General features: G+C 44.4%; 1 protein-coding gene across 1 annotated transcript in view; it reads right to left on the reverse strand.

Moving 5' to 3' along the window:
* TAF4 (TATA-box binding protein associated factor 4) overlaps positions 1–23690 on the reverse strand; it is a 104094-nt gene that overhangs the window by 36927 nt on the left and 43477 nt on the right. Inside the window, exons 3-4 of the mRNA XM_066624279.1 lie at positions 3251–3435; positions 836–955 (exon numbers count right to left, since the gene is read on the reverse strand). Of these exons, the coding sequence (XP_066480376.1) occupies positions 836–955; positions 3251–3435 (305 nt within the window). The remainder of the gene's footprint in view (positions 1–835; positions 956–3250; positions 3436–23690) is intronic.

The raw sequence follows: 23690 nt of genomic DNA on the forward strand, positions 1-23690 counted from the left end.
TACAAAGAACCACCAGATGCGTCCAGGAAACCCAAAACAAGGCATGAAGGCAACCGTCCCACCCACCCCCTGTAATTTCCTAGAGCCACTCTTATACAACTATAAAGACAGCTCGCGATTTATAAAGAAGTTGTAGTCCTGGAAATCAGTGCTTATATGTAACTAGAATAGGTTAGGGGAACAGCTCTGAGAGTGTGTTTTCTCAGCTCTGAGAGTGTGTTTTCATTATGTCTGAACACAGCTCTGAAAGTGTGTTTTCATTCTGTCTTTTTTATCTTTTACTACCAGAGACAGGTTATTAGCTAGGGTACACTTTCAGTTGGCCAGAGATGCCAGTTAGGCCTGCAGAGCCTAAACTGTCCCATGTGATCCAAGAATGCACGGTAGGAAAATGTCTTATACCCCAGTGGGGATGCTCACTGTAGTGGGAACATCAGACATGGCAGCCAAAATGTCTTTGAAGGAAGTCTGCCCACCACTGCCAATCTTCTCAAAGGAACTCCTAATAAAATGTCCAAGGAGCCCAAGGTTCTCAGGAACACTGTCAGAAAACTACAGCTCCAGGTGGATATATGAACAGCTTGCTTTAAGAGTCTCCGTTTGCAAACCTAAAAATACTTAGGCCCTACTGAATACCATATAACTTTTTTCTGTATAAACATGAATAGGAGTTAGATGTGAACCAGGTGGAGGGTAATAGCTGAGGATAGCATATCCAGTAGTTTTGCATCTGCCATTCTCATAAAAAATGAGCATTAGCCTCATGGAACTTGATACTCATTTAATTGCCCACTTAAGTATTAGAAGGCATGTGTGCTAGATTTCACAAACTCACCTGAACTACAGGTGGCCGCTGTAGCGTTGTTGTGGGTTGTACAGTTGTCTGTGCCTGAGACACTTGCTTTATTATAGTGGTTGGTGCCACCTGCCGTGCAATTATAGGCGTTCCAGGAGCCTGCAAAAGAATCCCAGGTATATTCACAGAGAAGCAGCTACACATTGAACAACCAAGCAGTCCAGCTTAACGCAGAACTTCAGGATATTGCTTGCACAAAATAATGTAGAAAGAAAACTTTCTATGGAACCAAGCACACATTTAACATGTTACAGTTTCTTCAGTTGCCCATCCTTCAGAGCAAATTCATGGCTTGGCTAGCATAAAGTTCACTGCTTTGTGTTATTTCACATGTATGCACCACAGCATCAGGATGCTCAATATATAAACAAAGACTTAACATAAAACCAGGTTAATAGTCCTTGGAATCATAAAGTAAATTAGAAAATATGCAGGTTCAAAATTTAATGAGATCTGTTGGGCAGAAATTCCAGAAGTCAGGAGATGGGACATTTATGCCCTATACACAAGTTTATGGAAAGTGTGTAACTATCAATGCTTTAGAAAAATTCAGGTATTGTAATTCAATAAACCAGTGTTAAAATTAAGCGTACAAGTGGCTCCAGCTGCTTTTTTATCTGTGCAGGGGTGGGTGGGGAAAATAAAGGGTATAGATTGCATTTCTGTACAAAAGTGCATTCAAAGAGATATACAACTTAAAATATTAATAAAAACATTAAGCAAAAATGCATATTTTCTCCTACAGATGGAAAAGTGTGTATACACACATTTTAGCAGCAACACACACACACACACACACACACACACACACACACACTTTAGCAGCAACACAGCCAGACAGGGGAAAGGGTCAAGCACTTCTTGCTCTCAACCCCCCCTGCGGTTCCTCCACACTTGGTTGCAATCTTCCGTAGCAGCTTTTCATTGAAAAAAGAGAATACAGTTGGGAGAACTCCATGAATCTCCTGTATAATATCCAGGTTGGTCTTCAGGAAGAGTCCTGAAAACCTCATGGCTCCTTCAGATGCTACTACCCTTCTAAAAACAGAGTCACAGCTGAACAATTAGATTCATGTCAATTTCACATTTTCAGAACACTGACTTTCACATTTTTCTTAAAGATTCTATGAGTGAAAAAGACAAGAATTTAACCATTCAAAAGTGGGTCAAAATCCATGAAAAAGACTGCAGCAGGCCTTAGTTTCAAATTTAATTTTAAAAGAGAGAAAACAAAAGAAAAAAGCAGAAAGGCAAAATTTCTAGCCCCAGGTTTGTATATTAAAATCTAATGTGTCAGAAATATTTGCCTTACACATCGGCTTGGGTAGGAATTCCAGTGATGCCAGCGCAGAGATTTCCCTGCTGTCATGGAAGTCTCCCTATCACTGGCTACTGCACAGATGCCAGTGCAGCAGTCAGAAAGCCATGTGCCCCCAGCAACAGGGCACAAACTAGCCAGCAGCACAAACTCACAAGCAGACAGGCTGTTAAGGGATGGAGAGAGGTGTAGAATGGGGGCAGGATGAGGTGGAGTCAGCAGCCATCAGATCCCAAATCCCCTTCCTGAGCCAGACATGTCCCCACTGGTTCTGCAGCACTACAGCAGCAACAGAGCTAGTGTAGCTGAGGAGTCCCAGAGGTGGCCAGGACACAAGTTAACATTCCTGTTACCCTTCTTGATCAGTCTCAGGGCAGGCTGGATTCAATCATCATTGTACCAGTGGCCCTGGGCTCTCAGCATGGCAGCCTCATGGAAATGGGCTTGGATTTTTCCTAACAAAGTGCTTGGATTTTTTCCAAACAAAATTCCACCTCGGTGGACTGTTAATGCTTCCCACACCAACATATGCACATATTCCCCATCTTTTGCAATTCTTCACAAGGTGAAAAATTAAATGCAGTATACATCTATGCAAGTAATACTATGTATGCATGCATGTATACTGAGCAAATATTTGCAGATTTGTCACATTTGATTCATTTACTTCAGCTGCAGAATATTGAGACTATGTGAAGAGAGAGTTTAAGAATGCTTTTAGTGCAGGAGTTGAGATGCTATGGTAAGAAGCACATGCACTGAGTTGGCATGACCAGGTGCTACTCCGGGATCAAGCAATGAGCTGCTTACTTTCAGAAATAAAACTTCACTCAATATTTAAGGCAGACTTGCCCAACATGAGGCACTTGACCCCTGAAGGAGACATGGGGCAGTGGGCTGAAAATTGTGATAGAGAGTCATCATAGAATAAGAATACAACAGGCAGACACACAGAATCTATTCAGCGCAGAACAGGAAAAATAATAATAAAATGCTTCTAATGGGGCTTGAGCCTCTGGAAGCATCCTGCTTTAATACCCTCAATGAAAAAAAATTAAAGATTTTATTTTACTTACGTTTCTTAGTGAACTGACCTGCACAGTCGAGATCTGGACCGGAGAAGCACTGGTTGGTGTGGCAGGGCGTGGAGTCATTGTAGTTTGAGACTGGGTCTGCGCATGAGCTTGGGCCTGCATCTGTGCCAAAGTATGTTGAGGAATCATCAACAACTGGCCATTCTCACTACGCACAAGGACCATGCCTTAAAAGAAAAAGAGAAAGCACTCCTTAGGACTGTTTCAGGAAATATAACAATACGATATTCCAGACATTAAATGAATGGAAATGCAAGATGTCATACATCAACAAAATAAAAATAAAAATTCTTATTTTTAAAAAGAGTACAAAGATTCTGATGTTACTTTACTCCCAATTCTCCAATGAAGCAACAAAAGAATATTTGAAGTACTAGACTACCCAACAGGAGCTCAGTGGCAGAACACATACTTTGTATACAGAAAGGCACAAGTCTTATTCCCAGTAAAAGAATCTCAGACCTTGAATAACCACTGCCAGACAGTGTAGACAGTACTAGGCAAGATGGGCCAATGGTCTGACCTGGGATAAGGAAGCGTCACAGGAGACAACTTGTTAGAGCAAGGTCCTTTATACTCTTCACTTGGTATCTTGGGGGTAAACTGTATTTAATTACCATTTAAACATGTAGCCCACATCCTAAAGGTTTTGACGGTAGCAAGCAAAAATTAGTCTGCAGCCCATATTCGCTATTAAAACAGAAGAAAGGAAAGCAGAATTCAAACAGACTAAAACACATGAAAATCCACCCCCCAGACTACCTAGAACAGCTTCACTGGATGCTTTTTTCAAAGGTAGTGACTAACATTCCTTCAGGAAGGCCAGTGCTATGCCATCTTGGCTTTGGTCAACCTGTTATTCCAGAGGTTAACATACGAGGTAGCATCAGTATCAACATTAAGCAGAACTTCTTCTCTCCCATTCTGAGGAAGGCTATACTGTGTAGCATAAGAATTGTTTCAACAAGCACTGCCTGTTTCCTTGCACTATTAATACAGTGGGGGAGAGAAGTGTAGCAGAAGAAGACAGATCAGGACCTGTATCAAAAGTTTTCTGGCCCTGCTTGCTGAAGTGAAGGAACATGTTGCAAGGGAAGAACCGAAGATGGAAAGCTTGTAAATCACTGACAGAGCAAGTGGTAACCTTCTTCACCGAATGGAGAAAACAACTTGAAGTGAACAACTTGAAGTGAACAACTCCTAAGCTACACAGCCATGCACAATATGACAAGCGTATATGAATAAATAAGGTTTATATTCCCCCGTTGCTGAGGATGGTATACATGGGAGCTGTCCCACACTACCCTGTAAAGCAGTTTAGGTTGAAAAATAATGAATGGTTGAGAAAGGGATTTTCAGGAGACCATCAGGTATTCGTGGTCCAAAAGTTTTGACCCTGTACCACCTCTCACCCTGATGTTATACTAGTTATCTTGAAAAGGTAGATCATATTTCCCAGGTTCCTCACTACTGAACACAATGATGGAAGAAAAGGCCTGCTATTAAATGAGATCTTTAGTAGCCCAGACTTAGAAAACCTCCCACCAATTAAACACACATTCCCTCAGAAATGGGAACACAAACTGTCTAACTTCTAAATTAATTTCCCATAACAGATTTAGTCACAAAAGTGGTTATAAAAAACCATAACTGGCCTCCAGTGCATTTGCAACAGACGGTGCTGCACCAAATTACATCCCCAAAGAAAAATAAAACTGAGGCAAATAAGGCAATCATTCCCTGCTCAGCAACACTCTTAAACCCACTATTAACAGCTGTGATGGGAAGAGGGTTGGAAAACTAAAACTTGCAAGGATTGGCTTAATAGGCAGAACTACGACATTACAAAGTTACAGACTGACAGGGAAAGCCTACAAATGTCTACTCGGAAGTAAGTCCTATTGCATTCAATAGGACCTACTGCTAGTCTAAGCCCACACAGGACTGCAACCTAAGTCAAGTATTTATTCACTAGAACTCCTATACATAGAGCTAGTTCAGACATGCATGGCCATTACTCGCTCACTCCAGTATCAAGTATGACTAGCAAGCGAGTATGTAAATAAATGCAGAGCAAGCCTCCTTGGCAGATTGGTTTCGTTCATTTATTTATTCCACATATTTATTTTAAAAAAAAGATTATAAAAATATAATCTTTAAAAGATCGCTTACAGATTAAATACACAATTAAAATATCACAATTCATACAGATAAAAACACAGTAGTACAAAACTATTTAAGAATCAGTACAATAAGAAAACCGTTAGCCAAGTAGCCATATAAATGCTTTTACACCACTTGGGACTATCCCAATGAAAGGCAGGATAGAAATGAAATAAACAAGCAAAAATAAAATTATGCACTTCAGTTCTGAATTGGATGTACCACAGGTTTAACTCAGTATAAAGTAGCATGGAATATCTGTATACGGTCTGTCTTTTCTATCATGAAGCAGGGAAAGGGCTTGAAGAAATCGGCAAATGTTTGTCCCAAGGTAAAATCCATCAACTATAATATAGAAGGTGCAAAACTTACCCTTACCTCTGACGCTGAAAACAAGTCTATATTTTTAAAATATTACATTGCCTTCTAAATGCAACCAGGGTCAAAGAAATGCTCAAGCAAATCTCCAAATGATCTGTATGTATAATGCAAGACTTGAAACTCAGAACTCTTCCTTGCATGCCATTGGTGCTAGATGGTCCTTTTGGAACATGGTTATTTAGGAAATAACCCATTTACATTTTTATAACTGCCACCCCAATTCAGCCATATGGATGTCTGCCACTCGTCATCATGTTCTGCAATAGCTGAAGTTTCCAAATATGTTTTGAGTAGTCCCATGTGGAGCACATTGCAGTAGCCTATCTATGCTCAAGGTTACAAAGGCATCCCTTACAGATTCTCCATACCAGAAACTGGCACTGCCTTAATCTGGAGTTTGAAGCAAAACAAAATATCTAGAACGTCTACACTACAAACCTGCATGACCAGAAAACAGGAATTCCTTCAACTGCCATCCATCATGACTTGACAATGGGCAATCACTGAGAAAACTAGATGTGATCAGATGAAAACGAGAGACAGGAATCCATCTGCCCCAGTGATATGTAATTAACGTAACACGCATAGTATTTTCACAAATGCAATAATGTCAAGTCAGAACAATAGGTATTCTAGAACTGCTAGAGCAAAATACATGAATTCCACTAAATGGTCTTCTGAAGCTCCTGGAAGGCTTGCTGAAATAATGAGATGACTAGAAATAACTGACTTTGTATGACTTTCTCTTCAAGCCTCTAAGAATATAGAACGTACCAATACGGTATCCTTAGGGTTATTTCTGTAACCATACAAGCAAGGAAAGCGCCCTACAGGTAGACCTCAGCTGCGAAACAAGGACATCTGCAAGAGGGATCTGAAGGCCTTAGGAGTGGACCTCAACAGGTGGGAAACCCTGGCCTCAGAGCGGCCCGCTTGGAGGCAGGCTGTACAGCATGGCCTTTCCCAGTTTGAAGAGACACTTGGCCAACAGTCTGAGGCTAAGAGGCAAAGAAGGAAGGCCCATAGCCAGGGAGACAGACCAGGGACAAACTGCACTTGCTCCCGTTGTGGAAGGGATTGTCACTCCCGAATTGGCCTTTTCAGCCACACTAGACGCTGTTCCAGAACCACCTTTCAGAGCGCGATACCATAGTCTTTCGAGACTGAAGGTTGCCAACACATACAAGCCTGACACAAAAGAAGAAGAATGCTCCGATTTGAAGGATGTTAACAAGGCCACGTTCCTCGCAGAAGTACCATGACATGTGCATCTTGGGCTACTCAGCCCCTTATCCCCCCAACCCCTTTCCAGCAACAAACTGTGACTGAATAGTTTTTAAGGGCTATTTCAACACCATATCCAGAGAAGGCAGATACCTCTAAAATTTTTACTTAAGAACATAAGCAGTGCCCCACTGGATCAGGTCAAAGGCCCATCTGCTCCAGCTTCCTGTATCTCACAGGAGCCCACCAGATGCCTCAGGGAGCCCACAAGCTAACAAGAGACCTACATCCTGGTGTCTTCCCTAGCATCTGGCATTCTGAGGTAGACTATTTCTAAAACAAGGAGGTTGTGTATGCGCATCACAACCTGTTATGGTTTATAACCTGTGATGGTTTTCTTCCATAAATCTCCCCAATCTAGGGCAGATTCTATCACCATATCCTGTGGCAAGGAGTTCCACAGACTAATCACACACCAGGTAAAGAAATATTTTCTTTTGTCTGTTCTAACTCTCCCAACATTCAATTTTAGTGGATGTCCTCTGGTTCTGCTGTTGAGTGAGAGGGAAAAAGCATTCCCCTATCCACTTTATCCATCTCCTGCATAATTTTGTGCATCTCAATCATGCCCCTGCAAAGGTGCCTTTTTTCTAAACTGAAGAGCCCCAAATGCTACAGCCTTTCCTCATAATAAACCTGTAGTTTAAAGTAGGTTTTTCTTCTTACCAGAACCTTTAAAATTTAGTTAGCATAATCATCTTATCTTTAACTGCTAACAATTATTTGTTTCTCAAACCATATGAACACACACATACCACAGCTGTTGCAACAAAACTGAAAGATGTTCTCTTTTAAACAAAAAATACTAAACATGCAAATCAAGCCAAAGTGAAGTACTTTTACATCCCACTCATCTCAAAAGCAGAGTTAAGCATTTGCTTAAATTTTTTCCCACCAAAGTCTATAGGATTTTAAAGTGCTAGATTGTACTCCTTGAGTGTAACAAATCAAGTGTAACTGTAAAAACTTAAGGGCTTCTTATTCAAGAGCTTGATATTTTCATTCCAGCCTCTAAATATGGAATAGTCAGCAAACAAACATTTTTTGCCCATTTCTCTGTCACAATCTTGCATCATTAAGCCTGGAAAGAGACACTGAATCAGCATAGATCTTCAACACACTCAGAAATGAAAACAAACACCTGCTGCTCTTGAAGATATATATCAAGTGCCACTTTCAAAAATTCTGTCACCAGTGCTGAGGCCTCAGAAAAGAGACAGCAATTTCTCAAAAGTGAATTTGACATTGGGTAGAAGTAAACATAAACACCTTCAGTTAAAATGTACAGGGAAGACAGCACAGAAAAGAGATGCCAAAACTTTCTGGCACCATGTCTCTTTTGAAGCACCCTGGGATTCAAACTATCTACCTTTCCATGCCACCTTGTCTGCTGAGGAACCTCTTGGCATCCTTCATGAAACCCCTGTACATGACACAGTATTCTGGGGAATATGCCAGTGCAGTGGTTTTCAAACATTTTAGCATCAGGACCCACCTTTTAGAATGTTGGGACCCACCAGAAGTGATGTCATTAACCTGGAAGTAATGTCATGACTGGAAGTGACATAATCAAGCAGAAAAATTTTTAACACACCCCCATGCAAGAAAATCAAATCAATTAAATAAATAAATTAAAAGTTTACAATAAGTACAAGTTTAAAAAATTATTTAAAATAAAGAAGAACCCTCCTAATCCTCCCAAGCAGTTGCTGATCTGTTAAAAAAAAAATAATTCCCCAAACATCCAAAACTTAAGATATCTTAATTTCACCTCTGGCTGAGCCATCTCTCTTTTTGCAAAATTATTTCAATCTGATATATTGTTAAAATTGCACTGAAGCAGTGACTGACAGGATATTGTTAACTAGATATTTTTATCTGGTACATGTCAAAACAAAGTGTAGTGGTTTGGGAAGTGGACTTAGACCTGGAAGATCCAGGTGCAAATCCCCACTCAGCTATGAAGCTTCCTGGGTGACCTTGGGCCAGTCACTTTCTCTCAGCCTCACCTACCTCACGGGGTTGTTGTGAGAACAAAAGGAGGGGAGCAGCTGTGTACACTGCCCTGAGCTCTTTGGAGGAATGGGTGGGTGGGTGGGTGGGAGGGTGTGTGTGTAATAAATAAAATGCTCTTCCTTGACCATTTCCCAAGGAGAATGCACATTACCTGGCACCCCCTTCAGTGCTACAAAGCAGGGTTACAAAGCAATCCTACTCATGGTTATGTAGGTCTGAGGCCCCTGAACAATCCTGCATTTATAAAGTGATGCCAAAAAAGACCCATTTATGCAGTGATGCAAAAAAAAAAAAAAAAGCCTGCACTGCATCCAATGGTGAGGGATGGACGGACACAAGGGCAAACAGGAGGTAAGTTTTTCCGCATAAGCTTTGGGCCTTCAGCTGGTCTTCTCAAACATATGCCACCAATTTTGGTGGCATATATCCAAGGAGAGAAAAGCGGCAAGAAAGTTTACAACAGAGGGGATAAGATCCAGCATGTGCCATTGCAATTCACCCTCTCCTGTCTCCTCCCCACCTCAGTTCCTCCCCATCCTGTTAAGCCATTTCTGCCCAACATTGCATATACACAACATGGACCAAATGTGTACACCAGTGGACTGGGCAAAAATGGGTTAAACCGCAGTCCTCCCATTTCCCAATAGCCCATCCCCACTGTTATCTTACTGGTGTCGGGGGGGGGGAGCCTCCCAGTAAGCCATGGCCGCAGCCAGCACCACTTGATGTTTCCATAAGCAGCCCACTCAGGTGCTATACAGCATCACAATTTGCAATGCTGTAAGTCAGGTTGCGCTGCTGAACTAAGCAACACAGCCTGATCATTGGATTGGATTCTATGAACCAAAAAAGTGTGCATAGGATTGCCGTGTTAGTAACATTAATACATAATTATAGCATCTGCCACTTACCTCAATACTGCCATAGAAAATACTACAGAAGATCAAGCAGGCTGTAATGCTACTTCAGTATGGCGATAAGTTTAAAGAGCTCAAAACTGTTCATAAAGAAAGTAATGGCTACTTTTGCCATTAGAATAAACTGTAAAAAAAAAAATTAAAACACAATTGAAAGTTTCACCAAAGATGATAACCTATTTAAATAATGGAAATCTTGTCTGATAGAACTGCTGATGCACTGCTAACATTTCCTAACACTGCTAAATGATAAGCATGGCACAGTTGGTGCCATATTGGCCCCAGTGGGACCATTCACACTACAGTATTTGAAATGAAGTCATCGTGAGGTGACTTTCCCTGCTGACGTTTTGCAAGGTAAAATTCGCTCTCAGATAAGAAGATACAAAACGTTTGTACTGGATCCTCTTCCTTTCAAAGACGGCCTTCCTGGTTTTTCAACCAGCCCTCCAAGTTTCTTCCTTCAAGCTTCTTAACTTCATTCTCCCGTCACTATTACTCTGCATCTCGATACTGCCATAATTCTAACCACTACATCTACTTATGTTAACGCATATGCTGGCTGAAACTGTGGTTCTGGAGCTGACATGAGCAGCAGAGTCACAGATTAGGTGTAATCTTCAAGACAAGGGTTCAGGGGAAATGATCTCCCCCAAATCTTACTTAAGAAGGAAGAGATATTTGTTTCAATTACATAGCAGTTCCTCATTAGGAGGAATTGAGAGTGTGGCTATATACCAGTGATTTTCAGCCTTTTTCATCTCATGGCATACAGGCAAGGCACTAAAATTGTCAAGCCACACCATCAGTTTTTTGACAATTAACAAGGCACACTGAACTGCCAGCAGGGGCTTTGCATCCCCCAGTGGCCCTACTAACAAATGGTCCTCCCCCAAACTTCCGGAGCACACCTGCGGGCCATCCACAGCACACCAGTGTGCCACGGTACAGTGGTTGAAAATGGTTGCTTATATATGGTTTTACAAAACAATTCAGCAGTTAGAATATGATTTATTTGACTGAAAGTATCTGCATTTATTTAAAAAAAAATGCATTCTTTATGAAGCTGCCAATCAGTAGCTTCACCATTCAGTTAAAACTGTTGTCTTAGTTGTACAGCTAAAAGACATTTTGCTGATCTGCTTCAGGCTGCAATTCTATGCACACTTACCCAAGGCAAAACGCTGTTGAACACAGGGGACTTACTTCTGAATAAACATGCATAGGATTAGGCTGTTAGTTGCCATCCCCAAACACCTTCAGTTCTTCCTTCCAAAACTTTCTCCAGGTATACTACTCTTGTTAAAAATGTTTCCGGGTCTCCTGATTAGCCCCTAGTTCTATTAGAAATGTTCAGTAGATATATTTAGCATTTGTACTATCCAGTAATAGTTGAAAATGCATTGCATTTAACCAGTAGTCTCAGGTACTGCTTGTGCGTGTCACAAATATATTGGTCGAATTAAAGATATGAGTAGTAATGTAACTTTTTTAAGCTCCTTATTAAAGCAAAATCAAAAGAGGGGAAAAGATTTTAATTATTTCTCAAACTGAGTCTTTTCATTTGAATGAAGCAGATAGAGACTTAAAAAGGCTAGTAAAAAGCCTGTTTTACACTAATTTATTAGCTCTCAGTAAAAATGATTGCCCAAATTGGGCTGGAACGGTCCTTCATGTGAATTATAAAAGTTGCCTTTTAACACACCACAACAATTCTCATATTTTCCTTGGAGTGCGCTATGTATAACAGTGGAGGCATTTTGAGACATAATGCTATAAGAGCAACATCTGAAGGAAGCAAAAGATCACAAGTAATTTATCTTACTTGGACATCTGGCTCTTCCAGAGCCTTAATGCTACACTCTTGAGATCTATGCTTTTGAGGGGCTGAGGACTCTCCAAGAAAAGTTTAGTGCATCTTCAAATAGAATTTACTGGGTGGTGTTTCAGGAGTCAGTCCTTACTTCTTGCTTCCCACATGTTAATCAAGAAGACAAAACAAGGAGGACAATTACTTCATTTCTGTTTCAGAACCTCCACTAAAACTGTGATGGTGCTGTAACAAAAATGCTTATCTAGCATTGTAAAATTAAGCAGAAAAAGTTGACAAAGCCTTCAGCATTTCAGATTGCCTACACCTTCATTAGCCAATATTCACTACTTAATTCTTAAACAAGCAAGCAAAATAAAAATCCTATCTAAACGTTTAGGTCCCACATGAGAGCTACCACAGTGTTTCTCAAGGTTTGTCCTCCACTGGACATGGTCCACCTATTAGAAGTACAACCGGAAGTAACTGGCAATGACAGGTTGGCAACCTTCAGTCTCGAAAGACTATGGTATCGCGCTCTGAAAGGTGGTTCTGGAACAGCGTCTAGTGTGGCTGAAAAGGCCAATTCGGGAGTGACAATCCCTTCCACACCGGGAGCAAGTGCAGTCTGTCCCTGGCCTGTCTCCCTGGCTATGGGCCTTCCTTCTTTGCCTCTTAGCCTCAGACTGTTGGCCAAGTGTCTCTTCAAACTGGGAAAGGCCATGTTGCACAGCCTGCCTCCAAGCGGGCCGCTCAGAGGCCAGGGTTTCCCACTTGTTGAGGTCCACTCCTAAGGCCTTCAGATCCCTCTTGCAGATGTCCTTGTATCGCAGCTGTGGTCTACCCGTAGGACGCTTTCCTTGCACGAGTTCTCCATAGAGGAGATCCTTTGGGATCCGGCCATCATCCATTCTCACGACATGACCGAGCCAACGCAGGCGTCTCTGTTTCAGTAGTGCATACATGCTAGGGATTCCAGCACGTTCCAGGACTGTGTTGTTTGGAACTTTGTCCTGCCAGGTGATGCCGAGAATACGTCGGAGGCAGCGCATGTGGAAAGCATTCAGTTTCCTCTCCTGTTGTGAGTGAAGAGTCCATGACTCGCTGCAGTACAGAAGTGTACTCAGGACACAAGCTCTGTAGACCTGGATCTTGGTATGTTCCGTCAGCTTCTTGTTGGACAAGACTCTCTTAGTGAGTCTGGAAAACGTGGTAGCTGCTTTACCGATGCGTTTGTTTAGCTCGGTATCGAGAGAAAGAGTGTCGGAGATCGTTGAGCCAAGGTACACAAAGTCATGGACAACCTCCAGTTCATGCGCAGAGACTGTAATGCAGGGAGGTGAGTCCACATCTTGAACCATGACCTGTGTTTTCTTCAGGCTGATTGTCAGTCCAAAATCTTGGCAGGCCTTGCTAAAACGATCCATGAGCTGCTGGAGATCTTTGGCAGAGTGGGTAGTGATAGCTGCATCGTCGGCAAAGAGGAAGTCACGCAGACATTTCAGCTGGACTTTGGACTTTGCTCTCAGTCTGGAGAGGCTGAAGAGCTTTCCATCTGATCTGGTCCGGAGATAGATGCCTTCTGTTGCAGTTCCAAAGGCCTGCTTCAGCAGGACAGCGAAGAAGATCCCAAACAAGGTTGGTGCAAGAACACAGCCCTGCTTCACTCCGCTTCGAGTGTCAAAGGGGTCTGATGCGGAGCCATCAAAGACAACAGTGCCCTTCATGTCCTTGTGGAAGGATCTGATGATGCTGAGGAGCCTGGGTGGACATCCAATCTTGGGGAGAATCTTGAAGAGGCCATCCCTGCTGACCAGGTCGAAAGCCTTCGTGAGATCTATGAAGGCTATAAAGAGTGGCTGTCGTTGTTCCCTGCATTTCTCCTGCAGTTGTCTAAGGGAGAATACCATATCAGTGGTGGACCTGTTGGCTCGGAATCCACACTGTGATTCTGGATAAACGCTCTCTGCAAGTACCTGAAGCCTCTTTAGTGCAACTCGGGCAAACAACTTTCCTACAACGCTAAGGAGAGAGATGCCACGGTAGTTGTTGCAGTCACCCCTGTCGCCTTTGTTCTTGTACAGCGTGATGATGTTTGCATCCCTCATGTCTTGAGGTACTCCACCTTCTCTCCAGCAGAGACAAAGGATTTCATGCAGCTCAGTGATGATGATCTCTTTGCAGCACTTTAGGACTTCAGCAGGGATGCTGTCTTTTCCAGGTGCCTTGCCAAAGGCAAGGGAGTCCAGGGCCGTGTGAAGTTCTTCTAGGGTTGGTTCACTGTCAAGCTCCTCCAGCACAGGCAGGCACTCAATGTTGTTCAGCACTTCTTCGGTGACTACATTTTCTCTGGAATATAGCTCAGAGTAGTACTGTACCCAGCGTTCCATCTGCTGCACCCGATCCTGGATGACCTCGCCTGTTGCAGACTTCAGAGGGGCAATTTTCTTCTGTATTGGACCTAGGGCCTGCTTGATACCATCATACATCCCCTTGATGTTGCCCGTGTCAGCTGCTATCTGTATCTCGGAACAGAGCTGGAGCCAGTAGTCATTAGCACAACTCCTGGCAGTCTGCTGGACTTTGCTGCGAGCACCTCGGAGGACCTGCAGGTTGCGCTCACTGGGACAGGCCTTGTATGCTGCTTGAGCTCTCCTTTTTTCCTCAATGACTGGTGTCAACCCCTCAGAGTGGGCTTCAAACCAGTCTGCTGTCTTGTTGGTCTTCTTGCCAAATATGGACAAGGCGGTGTTGTAAACGGCATTCTTGAAATGTTCCCATCTGTTGGATGCGTTTGCATCGACCGGGCCTGGAAGAGATTCCTCAAGCGCTCGTGCAAATTCCTCCACTTTTCTCTGATCCCGGGTCTTGCTCGTATCAATGCGAGGTCTTCCTTCCCTTCTCGTGTGATACAGTCGCTTTGTTTGCTGTTTCACTCTGCTGCACACCAGCGAGTGGTCGGTGTCACAGGCAGCACCCTGATAGCTGCGTGTGATCTTGATGCTGGGAAGGCTGGAGCGTCTGGTGAGAATCAGGTCGAGCTGGTGCCAGTGCTTTGATCTTGGGTGTCTCCAAGAGACTCTATGTTGGGGCTTCGTGTTGAAGAACGTGTTGCTGACACAGAGACCGTGATGACAGCAAAACTCTAGCAGGCATTGGCCATTTTCGTTCATCTTCCCAGTGCCGAACTGACCTAAGCAAGTGGGCCACGAACTGTTATCAGCACCAACTCTAGCATTGAAGTCGCCGAGGATGAACAATGGCTCTTTTACGAGGATCTTCTTGATAGTGGTGGCCAGGTCATCATAAAATTTGTCTTTGGCTTCTGCTGGAGATGACAGAGTCGGTGCATAAGCACTGATGAGAGTGACAGGTCCTGCTGATGACTGGAGCTGCAGGGACAAAATTCTTTCACTTCCCACAGTAGGTGGGATGATGGATTTCAGCAGGGTATTTCTGACCACAAAGCCAACGCCATGTTCCCTGGTTTCGTTTGGTGGTTTTCCCTGCCAGAAAAATGAGAAATTTCTCTCCTTGACAGATCCGGAATCTGGCAGCCTTGTCTCTTGAAGGGCGACGATGTCCATCTGCAGTCTGCTCAGCTCCATGTCGATGACAGCTGTTTTGCGTGCATTGTCTATTGCTTGCAGGTCATCAGAGAAGCCTGGTGTCATTGTCCTTACGTTCCAGGTGCCCAGCTTTAGGGCAGGAGTTTTCTGTTTTCTATTGCATGATGCAGAGTTGTCGATCCACTTGTCAGTTTTCACCCTAAACCCCACGCACCCCATGAGGTTAACGGACTGTGGCGAGGCAACACCTTACTGGCTGGGGACTGCCCAGCTTAAGGCGGGCGGTAGCTGCCCAATGAGATACAATGATCTCTCCCACCGTCGGAAGCAGCCCCTGGCGTCATGCCCTACGCCAATCGAGCAAAGACTTATAACCGGTAACTGCTGCTTCCCGTGTTGTGCCGACGCCGTATGGCGAAGTTGGAGTGTCCTCTCCAGTGCGCGAAGCCTGGGTAAAGAAGGTATGGAGGATAGGCTGTTACCCATGCAGCAAATCCCCCCTCTCCACGTCGCTGGAATGATCCAATGGAAAGGCAGAAACCAATACGGTTGGTTCCAGCGGCGTCGCAGGAGTTGCCAGAACGTGACTGTGTGCAGCCACGAACTGCCTGAGGGACTCTGGCTCCTGATTTTGCCTCGAGGTTGACTCCTGAAGCCTTTTCCACAACTGGATGTAGCCATAAGGCAGTGGAGGTTTGGAATCAGAGTTTTCCTTCTCTTACAGAGTTTTCCTTCTCTTTCCTTCTCTTTCCTTCTGAGATGCAGCCTCAGACATGCATCTCCCTATATTGACACAAGCTTGCAAACTGCAGGGCTCAGCTCTTCAGGGCAGTTAGCAACTGATTTTTGACTAGTCCAAGGGCTTGGAGCAATGTTATCTGATCCTTTTCATTGGAGGTTCTGTGCGACTCACCATAAATGGGATGGCAATGACATCATCACCAGTTACTTCTGGGTTGAGACGCCAGATGCAACGCGGCTTGGGGTGGACAGGAGGGCTTTCTCAAGAGCAGAAAAGCATGCTTTGGAGCTCTGCCTGCCAAGGCAAGCCTCCTACTGCAGTTGGTTATATTTCATTCCTAGTCTCACTGGTGTCCAGGGGATCAGTTAGCTCTACCAGACACCACCTCACGTACTACTGTTGGTACCCATACCACTGGTTGAGAAACACTGAGCTACCAGAAATGTTCTGGCTTTGGTGAGAGTTCCACAGAGCAGAGAGGAGAAAAATAATGTTATAAGCTGCTAACCATATGGACTGTGCTGATGGAATTGAGAATACCCACACAAAAAATAAGAGCCATCAGAAACATACAGCACTAGCATCAAATTCGCCACAATCGGGCCCTTCTAAATGGTATGCATTTTAGATAATGGGCAGGAGGTCTGGTCTAGAGGGTAGAGCCTACATTTGCCTGAAGATAACATCCACAAGGTTGCCAGTTCGAGGCCACCGGCACCGTGCGACCTTGAAGCAGCTAACAAAGCTGAGCCGAGTTACTCCATCTGTTCTGAGCGTGGAGGATGGAGGCCAGAATGTGATACCAGATCAGAAAGAAACATCTGAATGTTGTGGTTCTTGAAAGATAGAACCTTCTTTCAACTGTAAAAATCCCTATGGGGATTTAAATAGCTTGCCTATGTAAACCGCCTTGAATAAAGTCTGAGGAGAAATCTGAGGACCAAGAAAGGCGGTATATAAATACTTGTATTATTTATTATTATGCAGTTTAAAAATTTATGACTACTTCACCTCCACAGAGTCACTACTACCTGAAACCACTTCTTGACAATCAATGTATGCGATGGTTTTTTGCTCCTAATGCCTAGCAGCAGCCTGTACTTTCAGCTGAGCACTACAATACAGAATACAAAACAGAAATGGTCCTGGAAAAGCTGGAGTCACTTCCTTACAGGACACTCTCCTCCATGAACTAAACTGCACAAACCAGCGTGGTTCTGCTTGTTCATAGGGCTGATCACATGTTATGCTGTACCCAGGTACGCAATTCTGAGTGACTGACTCATTGTCAAGGGAGTGCTCAACGCTTGAAAATCCAGTGAACATAATCCATAGGCAACTTTACTGTGTACAGCAGTGTACAGTGTACAGCAGTGAATGCACAGAGGTGTGGACAGCTCACAGCAAACTCTTGAGTACATAGAGATCATTTATTAGTGCCTTCTCTGTCCTCTCCTTAGATGGTAGAATTGTTTGTCAACTTCCTATTCTTCCTTTTGAGGGGCTGGATGAGGACAAGAAAGACATTTTAAGAAAGCTGAAGGATTAGGAAAAGAAGCAGAGTTAACAAGGAGTCCCTCTGAGGCTCTCAGTGAGAGGAGTAGAAACGTCTCTGAACAGTGTAATCAGAAACAACACAGAACAGAATCATAGAACACCATACAGAATCAGCTGATAAGTCATGGTCGGAAGCAACTACTGAGGAAAACTAAATGAGGGCAGGAAGATGCAAGGAGAGAGAGAATCCTAAACACCATTTGACACTTTCTTTTTGAACTACTTAAATGTTTTGCTTAAGCATTCAGAAATACTATAGTAACAGATATCTCATGCATGTTTACTCAGAAGAAAGACCCCGTGTTAAATCCGATTTACTCTCAGGTAAGCATGCACTGGAATTGCAGTCTGAAAGTGTTTTGCCCCAATGTGCTAATAAGATTCACCACCATGCAAGCACACCTGGAAAACACACACAAAAGGTCTATAAAAATTAAGCAAACAAATCTATGTTCCTATAATAGGTACCATAGGTTCAATATCTAGTTTTAAAAGTAAGTCAGCCTCTATTGTTGTGATATATTAAAAGTACGGGATTCTTGCATGTCTAATCTGTTTACATGAACTAAACCTGGGTGAAACTTGACTCAAAATGCCTGCAGAAAAACAAATATATAGGAGATTCTTCCTTCAAGTTTGTTTCAACATTATTTTGTACCTTGCTTTTTTTCGGTAAAATCTCAAATGAGCTTCCTGTGTTGGTAGAGATAATTGATCTTGTGAGCACTACCCAGCAGAAGAGTGTGGATAAACACAAGAGGAAGGCAAATGCTTTCTTGCCCTCCCCTCTCCTCTCAGGTAGATACAGTCAGTTCTTGTAATCTGCTAGGGTTCGGTTCCTGGAAAACCTAGTGGTAATTAAATTCATGGATACTGAATCACTGAGACTATGGGGAAATGGCATTAGGTTCCAGAGCCATATACTCTATGGTCTCTTCTATACCATATGGTCTCTTCGCCGTATACTCTATGAATTTTATGAACCTGGATCTTATCAAAGTCTATGGGGTTGGGTGATAGTGAGGGGTCATTATCTCCAACATTTGATACTTCTTCCTCCTTGCTGATTTGCTGAAGGTTGCTGACCCAAAGATACCTCAGAGATCAATGGGAAGGGGGTTGCTTCACCCACTCTCTTCCTCCACCTGTCTCTTGGCTTCTTCTCTGGGTTTGCCCCAGGCCCAGAGAAGCTCTCAGGTAACCTTCCAGAGACCTCTCATCATTGGCCTCTCATCTTCGCCAGGGTTGTGAAGGTTCAGCTGGAGTTCTGAGATTGTGCCCAAGATTGTGAGGTAAGTCTGGAAGCAGGTACCAATTCTCCATGGGTCAATACCAATGCCCATTTCATGCAGAAAACTGACCCAATCCAGACAACTTTCATAAACACAACTATAATTGATTGGACACAATGACTGCAACCTCCTCCCCATTGGCTGTATACTATATAGACATTCCCCCTGCCCCCGACATAGCATCAGCGCAGCCTTTGGCTCCTGAGGAGGTCACTGTCTCTCCAACTCCTCTCAGTACAGTACACAGTATTCGAAGATAATGAGAACAGAGATGAAGATAATGAGAGGTTGATGGCAATTCTGCCCCTCATAGATAAGCGAATTTACATACAGCGAATTTGCATATAAAGAGAACTGACTGTGAGGACAGATTGGGCTCTGTAGGCCCAATTCCCAATGCTGTTTTCTCTAGAAAAAAAGTGAAGGTGAGTAAACAAAGGAATGAAAAAAAAATGAAGAAGCATTCTCTGCCCACTTCATGCCCATGGGCTCAATCCTCACTTTTTGTTCTGACCAGTAATGTTGTCGGCAACCTTCAGTCTCGAAAGACTATGGTATCGCGCTATGAAAGGTGGTTCTGGCACAGTGTCTAGTGTGGCTGAAAAGGCTGATTTGGGAGTGACAATCCCTTCCACACTGGGAGCAAGTGTAGTGTGTCCATGGTCTGTCTCCCTGGCTGTGGGCCTTCCTTCTTTGCCTCTTTGCCTCAGTCTATTGGCCAAGTGTTTCTTCAAACTGGGAAAGGCCATGCTGCACAGCCTGCCTCCAAGCGGGCCGCTCTGAGGCCAGGGTTTCCCACCTGTTGAGGTCCACTCCTAAGGCCTTCAGATCCCTCTTGCAGATGTCCTTGTATCACAGCTGTGGTCTACCTGTAGGGCGCTTTCCTTGCACGAGTTCTCCATAGAGGAGATTGGGATCCGGCCATCATCCATTCTCACGACATGACCAAGCCAACACAGGCGTCTCTGATTCAACAGTGCATACATGCTAGGCATTCCAGCATGTTCCAGGACTGTGTTGTTAGGAACTTTGTCCTGCCAGGTGATCCCAAGGATGCGTCGGAGGCAGCGCATGTGGAAAGCATTCAGTTTCCTCTCCTGTTGTGAGCGAAGAGTCCCTGACTCGCTGCAGTACAGAAGTGTACTCAGATTGCAAGCTCTGTAGACCTGGATCTTGGTATGTTCCGTCAGCTTCTTGTTGGACCAGACTCTCTTTGTGAGTCTGGAAAACATGGTAGCTGCTTTACCGATGCGCTTGTTTAGCTCGGTATCGAGAGAAAGAGTGTCAGAGATAGTTGAGCCAAGGTACACAAAGTCATGGACAACCTCCAGTTCATGCGCAGAGATTGTAATGCAGGGAGGTAAGTCCACATCCTGAACCATGACCTGTGTTTTCTTAAGGCTGATCGTCAGTCCAAAATCTTGGCAGGCCTTGCTAAAACAATCCATGAGCTGCTGGAGATCTTTGGCAGAGTGGGTAGTGACAGCTGCATCGTCGGCAAAGAGGAAGTCACGCAGATATTTCAGCTGGACTTTGGACTTTGCTCTCAATCTGAAGAGGTTGAAGAGCTCTGATCTGGTCCGGAGATAGATGCCTTCTGTTGCAGTTCCAAAGGCATGCTTCAGCAGGACAGCGAAGAAAATCCCAAACAAGGTTGGTGCAAGAACACAGCCCTGCTTCACTCCGCTTCAGGTGTCAAAGGAGTCTGATGTGGAGCCATCAAAGACAACACTGCCTTTCATGTCCTTGTGGAAAGACCTGATGATGCTGAGGAGCCTGGGTGGACATCCAATCTTGGGGAGAATCTTGAAGAGGCCATCCCTGCTGACCAGGTCGAAAGCCTTCGTGAGATCTATGAAGGCTATAAAGAGTGGTTGTCCTTGTTCCCTGCATTTCTCGTGCAGTTGTCTAAGGGAGAATATCATATCAGTGGTGGACCTGTTGGCTTGGAATCCTCATTGCGATTCTGGATAAACGCTCTCTGCAAGTACCTGGAGCCTCTTTAGTGCAACTCGGCCAAACAGCTTTCCTATAACACTAAGGAGAGAGATGCCGCGGTAGTTGTTGCAGTCACCCCTATCACCTTTGTTCTTGTACAGCGTGATGATGTTTGCATCCCTCATGTCTTGAGGAACTCCACCTTCTCTCCAGCAGACAGAGGATTTCATGCAGCTCAGTGACGATGATCTCTTTGCAGCACTTTAGGACTTCAGCAGGGATGCTGTCTTTTCCAGGTGCCTTGCCAAAGGCAAGGGAGTCCAGGGCCACGTGAAGTTCTTCTAGGGTTGGTTCACTGTCAAGCTCCTCCAACACAGGCAGGCACTCAATGTTGTTCAGCACTTCTTCGGTGACTACATTTTCTCTGGAATATAGCTCAGAGTAGTGCTGTACCCAGCGTTCCATCTGCTGCACCCAATCCTGGATGACCTTGCCTGCGGCAGACTTCAGAGGGACAATTTTCTTCTGTGTTGGACCTAGGACCTGCTTGATACCATCATACATCCCCTTGATGTTGCCTGTGTCAGCTGCTATCTGTATCTGGGAACAGAGTTGGAGCCAGTAGTCGTTAGCACATCTCCTGGCAGTCTGCTGAACTTTGCTGCGAGCACCTCGGAGGACCTGCAGGTTGCGCTCACTGGGACAGGCCTTGTATGCTGCTTGAGCTCTCAATGACTGGTGTCAACAACTCAGAGTGGGCTTCAAACCAGTCTGCCGCCTTATTGGTCTTCTTGCCAAATATGGACAAGGCGGTGTTGTAAATGGTATTCTTGAAATGTTCCCATCTGTTGGATGCGTTTGCGTCGGCCAGGCCTGGAAGAGATTCCTCAAGCGCTCGTGCAAATTCCTCCACTTTTCTCTGATCCCAGGTCTTACTGGTATCAATGTGAGGTCTTCCTTCCTTTTTCGTGTGATACAGTCGCTTTGTTTGCTGTTTCACTCTGCTACACACCTGGGAGTGGTCAGTGTCGCAGGCAGCACCCTGATAGCTGTGTGTGATCTTGATGCTGGGAAGGCTGGAGCATCTGGTGAGGATCAGGTCGAGCTGGTGCCAGTGCTTTGATCTTGGGTGTCTCCAAGAGACTCTATGTTGGGGCTTCGTGTTGAAGAACATGTTGCTGACACAGAGACCGTGATGACAGCAAAATTCTAGCAGGCGTTGACCATTTTCGTTCATCTTCCCAGTGCCGAACTGACCTAAGCAAGTGGGCCATGAACTGTGATCAGCACCAACTCTAGCATTGAAATCGCCGAGGATGAACAATGGCTCTTTTACAGGGATCTTCTTGATAGTGGTGGCCAGGTCATCATAGAATTTGTCTTTGGCTTCTGCTGGAGACGACAGAGTCGGTGCATAAGCACTGATGAGAGTGACAGGTCCTGCTGATGACTGGAGCTGCAGAGACAAAATTCTTTCACTTCCCACAGTAGGTGGGATGATGGATTTCAGCAGGGTATTTCTGACCGCAAAGCCAACGCCATGTTCCCTGGTTTCGTTTGGTGGTTTTCCCTGCCAGAAAAATGAGAAATTTCTCTCCTTGACAGATCCGGAATCTGGCAGCCTCGTCTCTTGAAGGGTGACGATGTCCATCTGCAGTCTGCAAAGCTCCACGTCGATGACAGCTGTTTTGCGTGCGTCGTCTATTTCTTGCAGGTCATCAGAGAAGCCTGGTGTCATTTTCCTTACATTCCAGGTGCCCAGCTTTAGGCCAGGAGTTTTCTGTTGCATGGTGCAGAGTTGTCAATCCGCTTGTCAGTTTTCACCCTAAACCCCACGCACCCCGTGAGGTTAACGGACCGTGGCGAGGCAACACCTTACTGGCTGGGGACTGCCCAGCTTAAGGCGGGCGGTAGCTGCCCAATGAGATGCAATGATCTCTCCCACCGTTGGAAGCAGCCCCTGGCGTCACACTCTATGCCAATCAAGCGAAGACTTATAACAGGTAAACTGCTGCTTCCCGTGTTGTGCCGACGCTGTATGGAGAAGTTGGAGTGTCCTCTCCAGTGCGTGAAGCCTGGGTAAAGAAGGTATGGAGGATAGACTGTTATCCATGCAGCAAATCCCCCCTCTCCATGTCACTGAAATGGTCCAATGGAAAGGCAGAAGCCAATATGGTTGGTTCCAGCGGCTCGCAGGAGTTGCCAGAACATGACTGTGTTGAGCCATGAACTGCCTCAGGGACTCCAGCTCCAGATTTTGCCTCGAGGTTGACTCCTGAAGCCTTTTCCATAACTGGATGTAGCCACAAGGCAGTGGAGGTTTGGGATCAGAGTTTTCCTTCTCTCAGATGAGCTGCCTTCCCAGGCTGACGAGTCCCATCTACCTGCGCTTAACTTTGTACCATGCTTAACTTTGTAAGCATATTGGTGTGCTTACAAAGTTTAAAAAAAAAAATGTCCTCCTGGACCAGACAGAATCTACCTCCTCCAGCATCCTGTCTCCAACAGTGATCAGCAGCTGATCATTTATAAAGCATGTATATTGCTATGTATTAATAATATATTTTTAAGATCTGCATTTAAGTGATATGATTAATATAATTAATATTAATATAATAAATATTTCTGGCCACTTCCTGTTTAATGATGTCACTTCCAGCCTTCAGGAACATTATGGGGAGTCATGACCAACAGCCACGGGGGGGGGGGTCAAGGGAGCCAAGGACTGGAAAAGTTTGAGTACCACTGCCCCA

The sequence above is a fragment of the Tiliqua scincoides genome, chromosome 4 (genome assembly GCF_035046505.1).
Source record: "Tiliqua scincoides isolate rTilSci1 chromosome 4, rTilSci1.hap2, whole genome shotgun sequence".
Taxonomy (NCBI): domain Eukaryota; kingdom Metazoa; phylum Chordata; class Lepidosauria; order Squamata; family Scincidae; genus Tiliqua; species Tiliqua scincoides.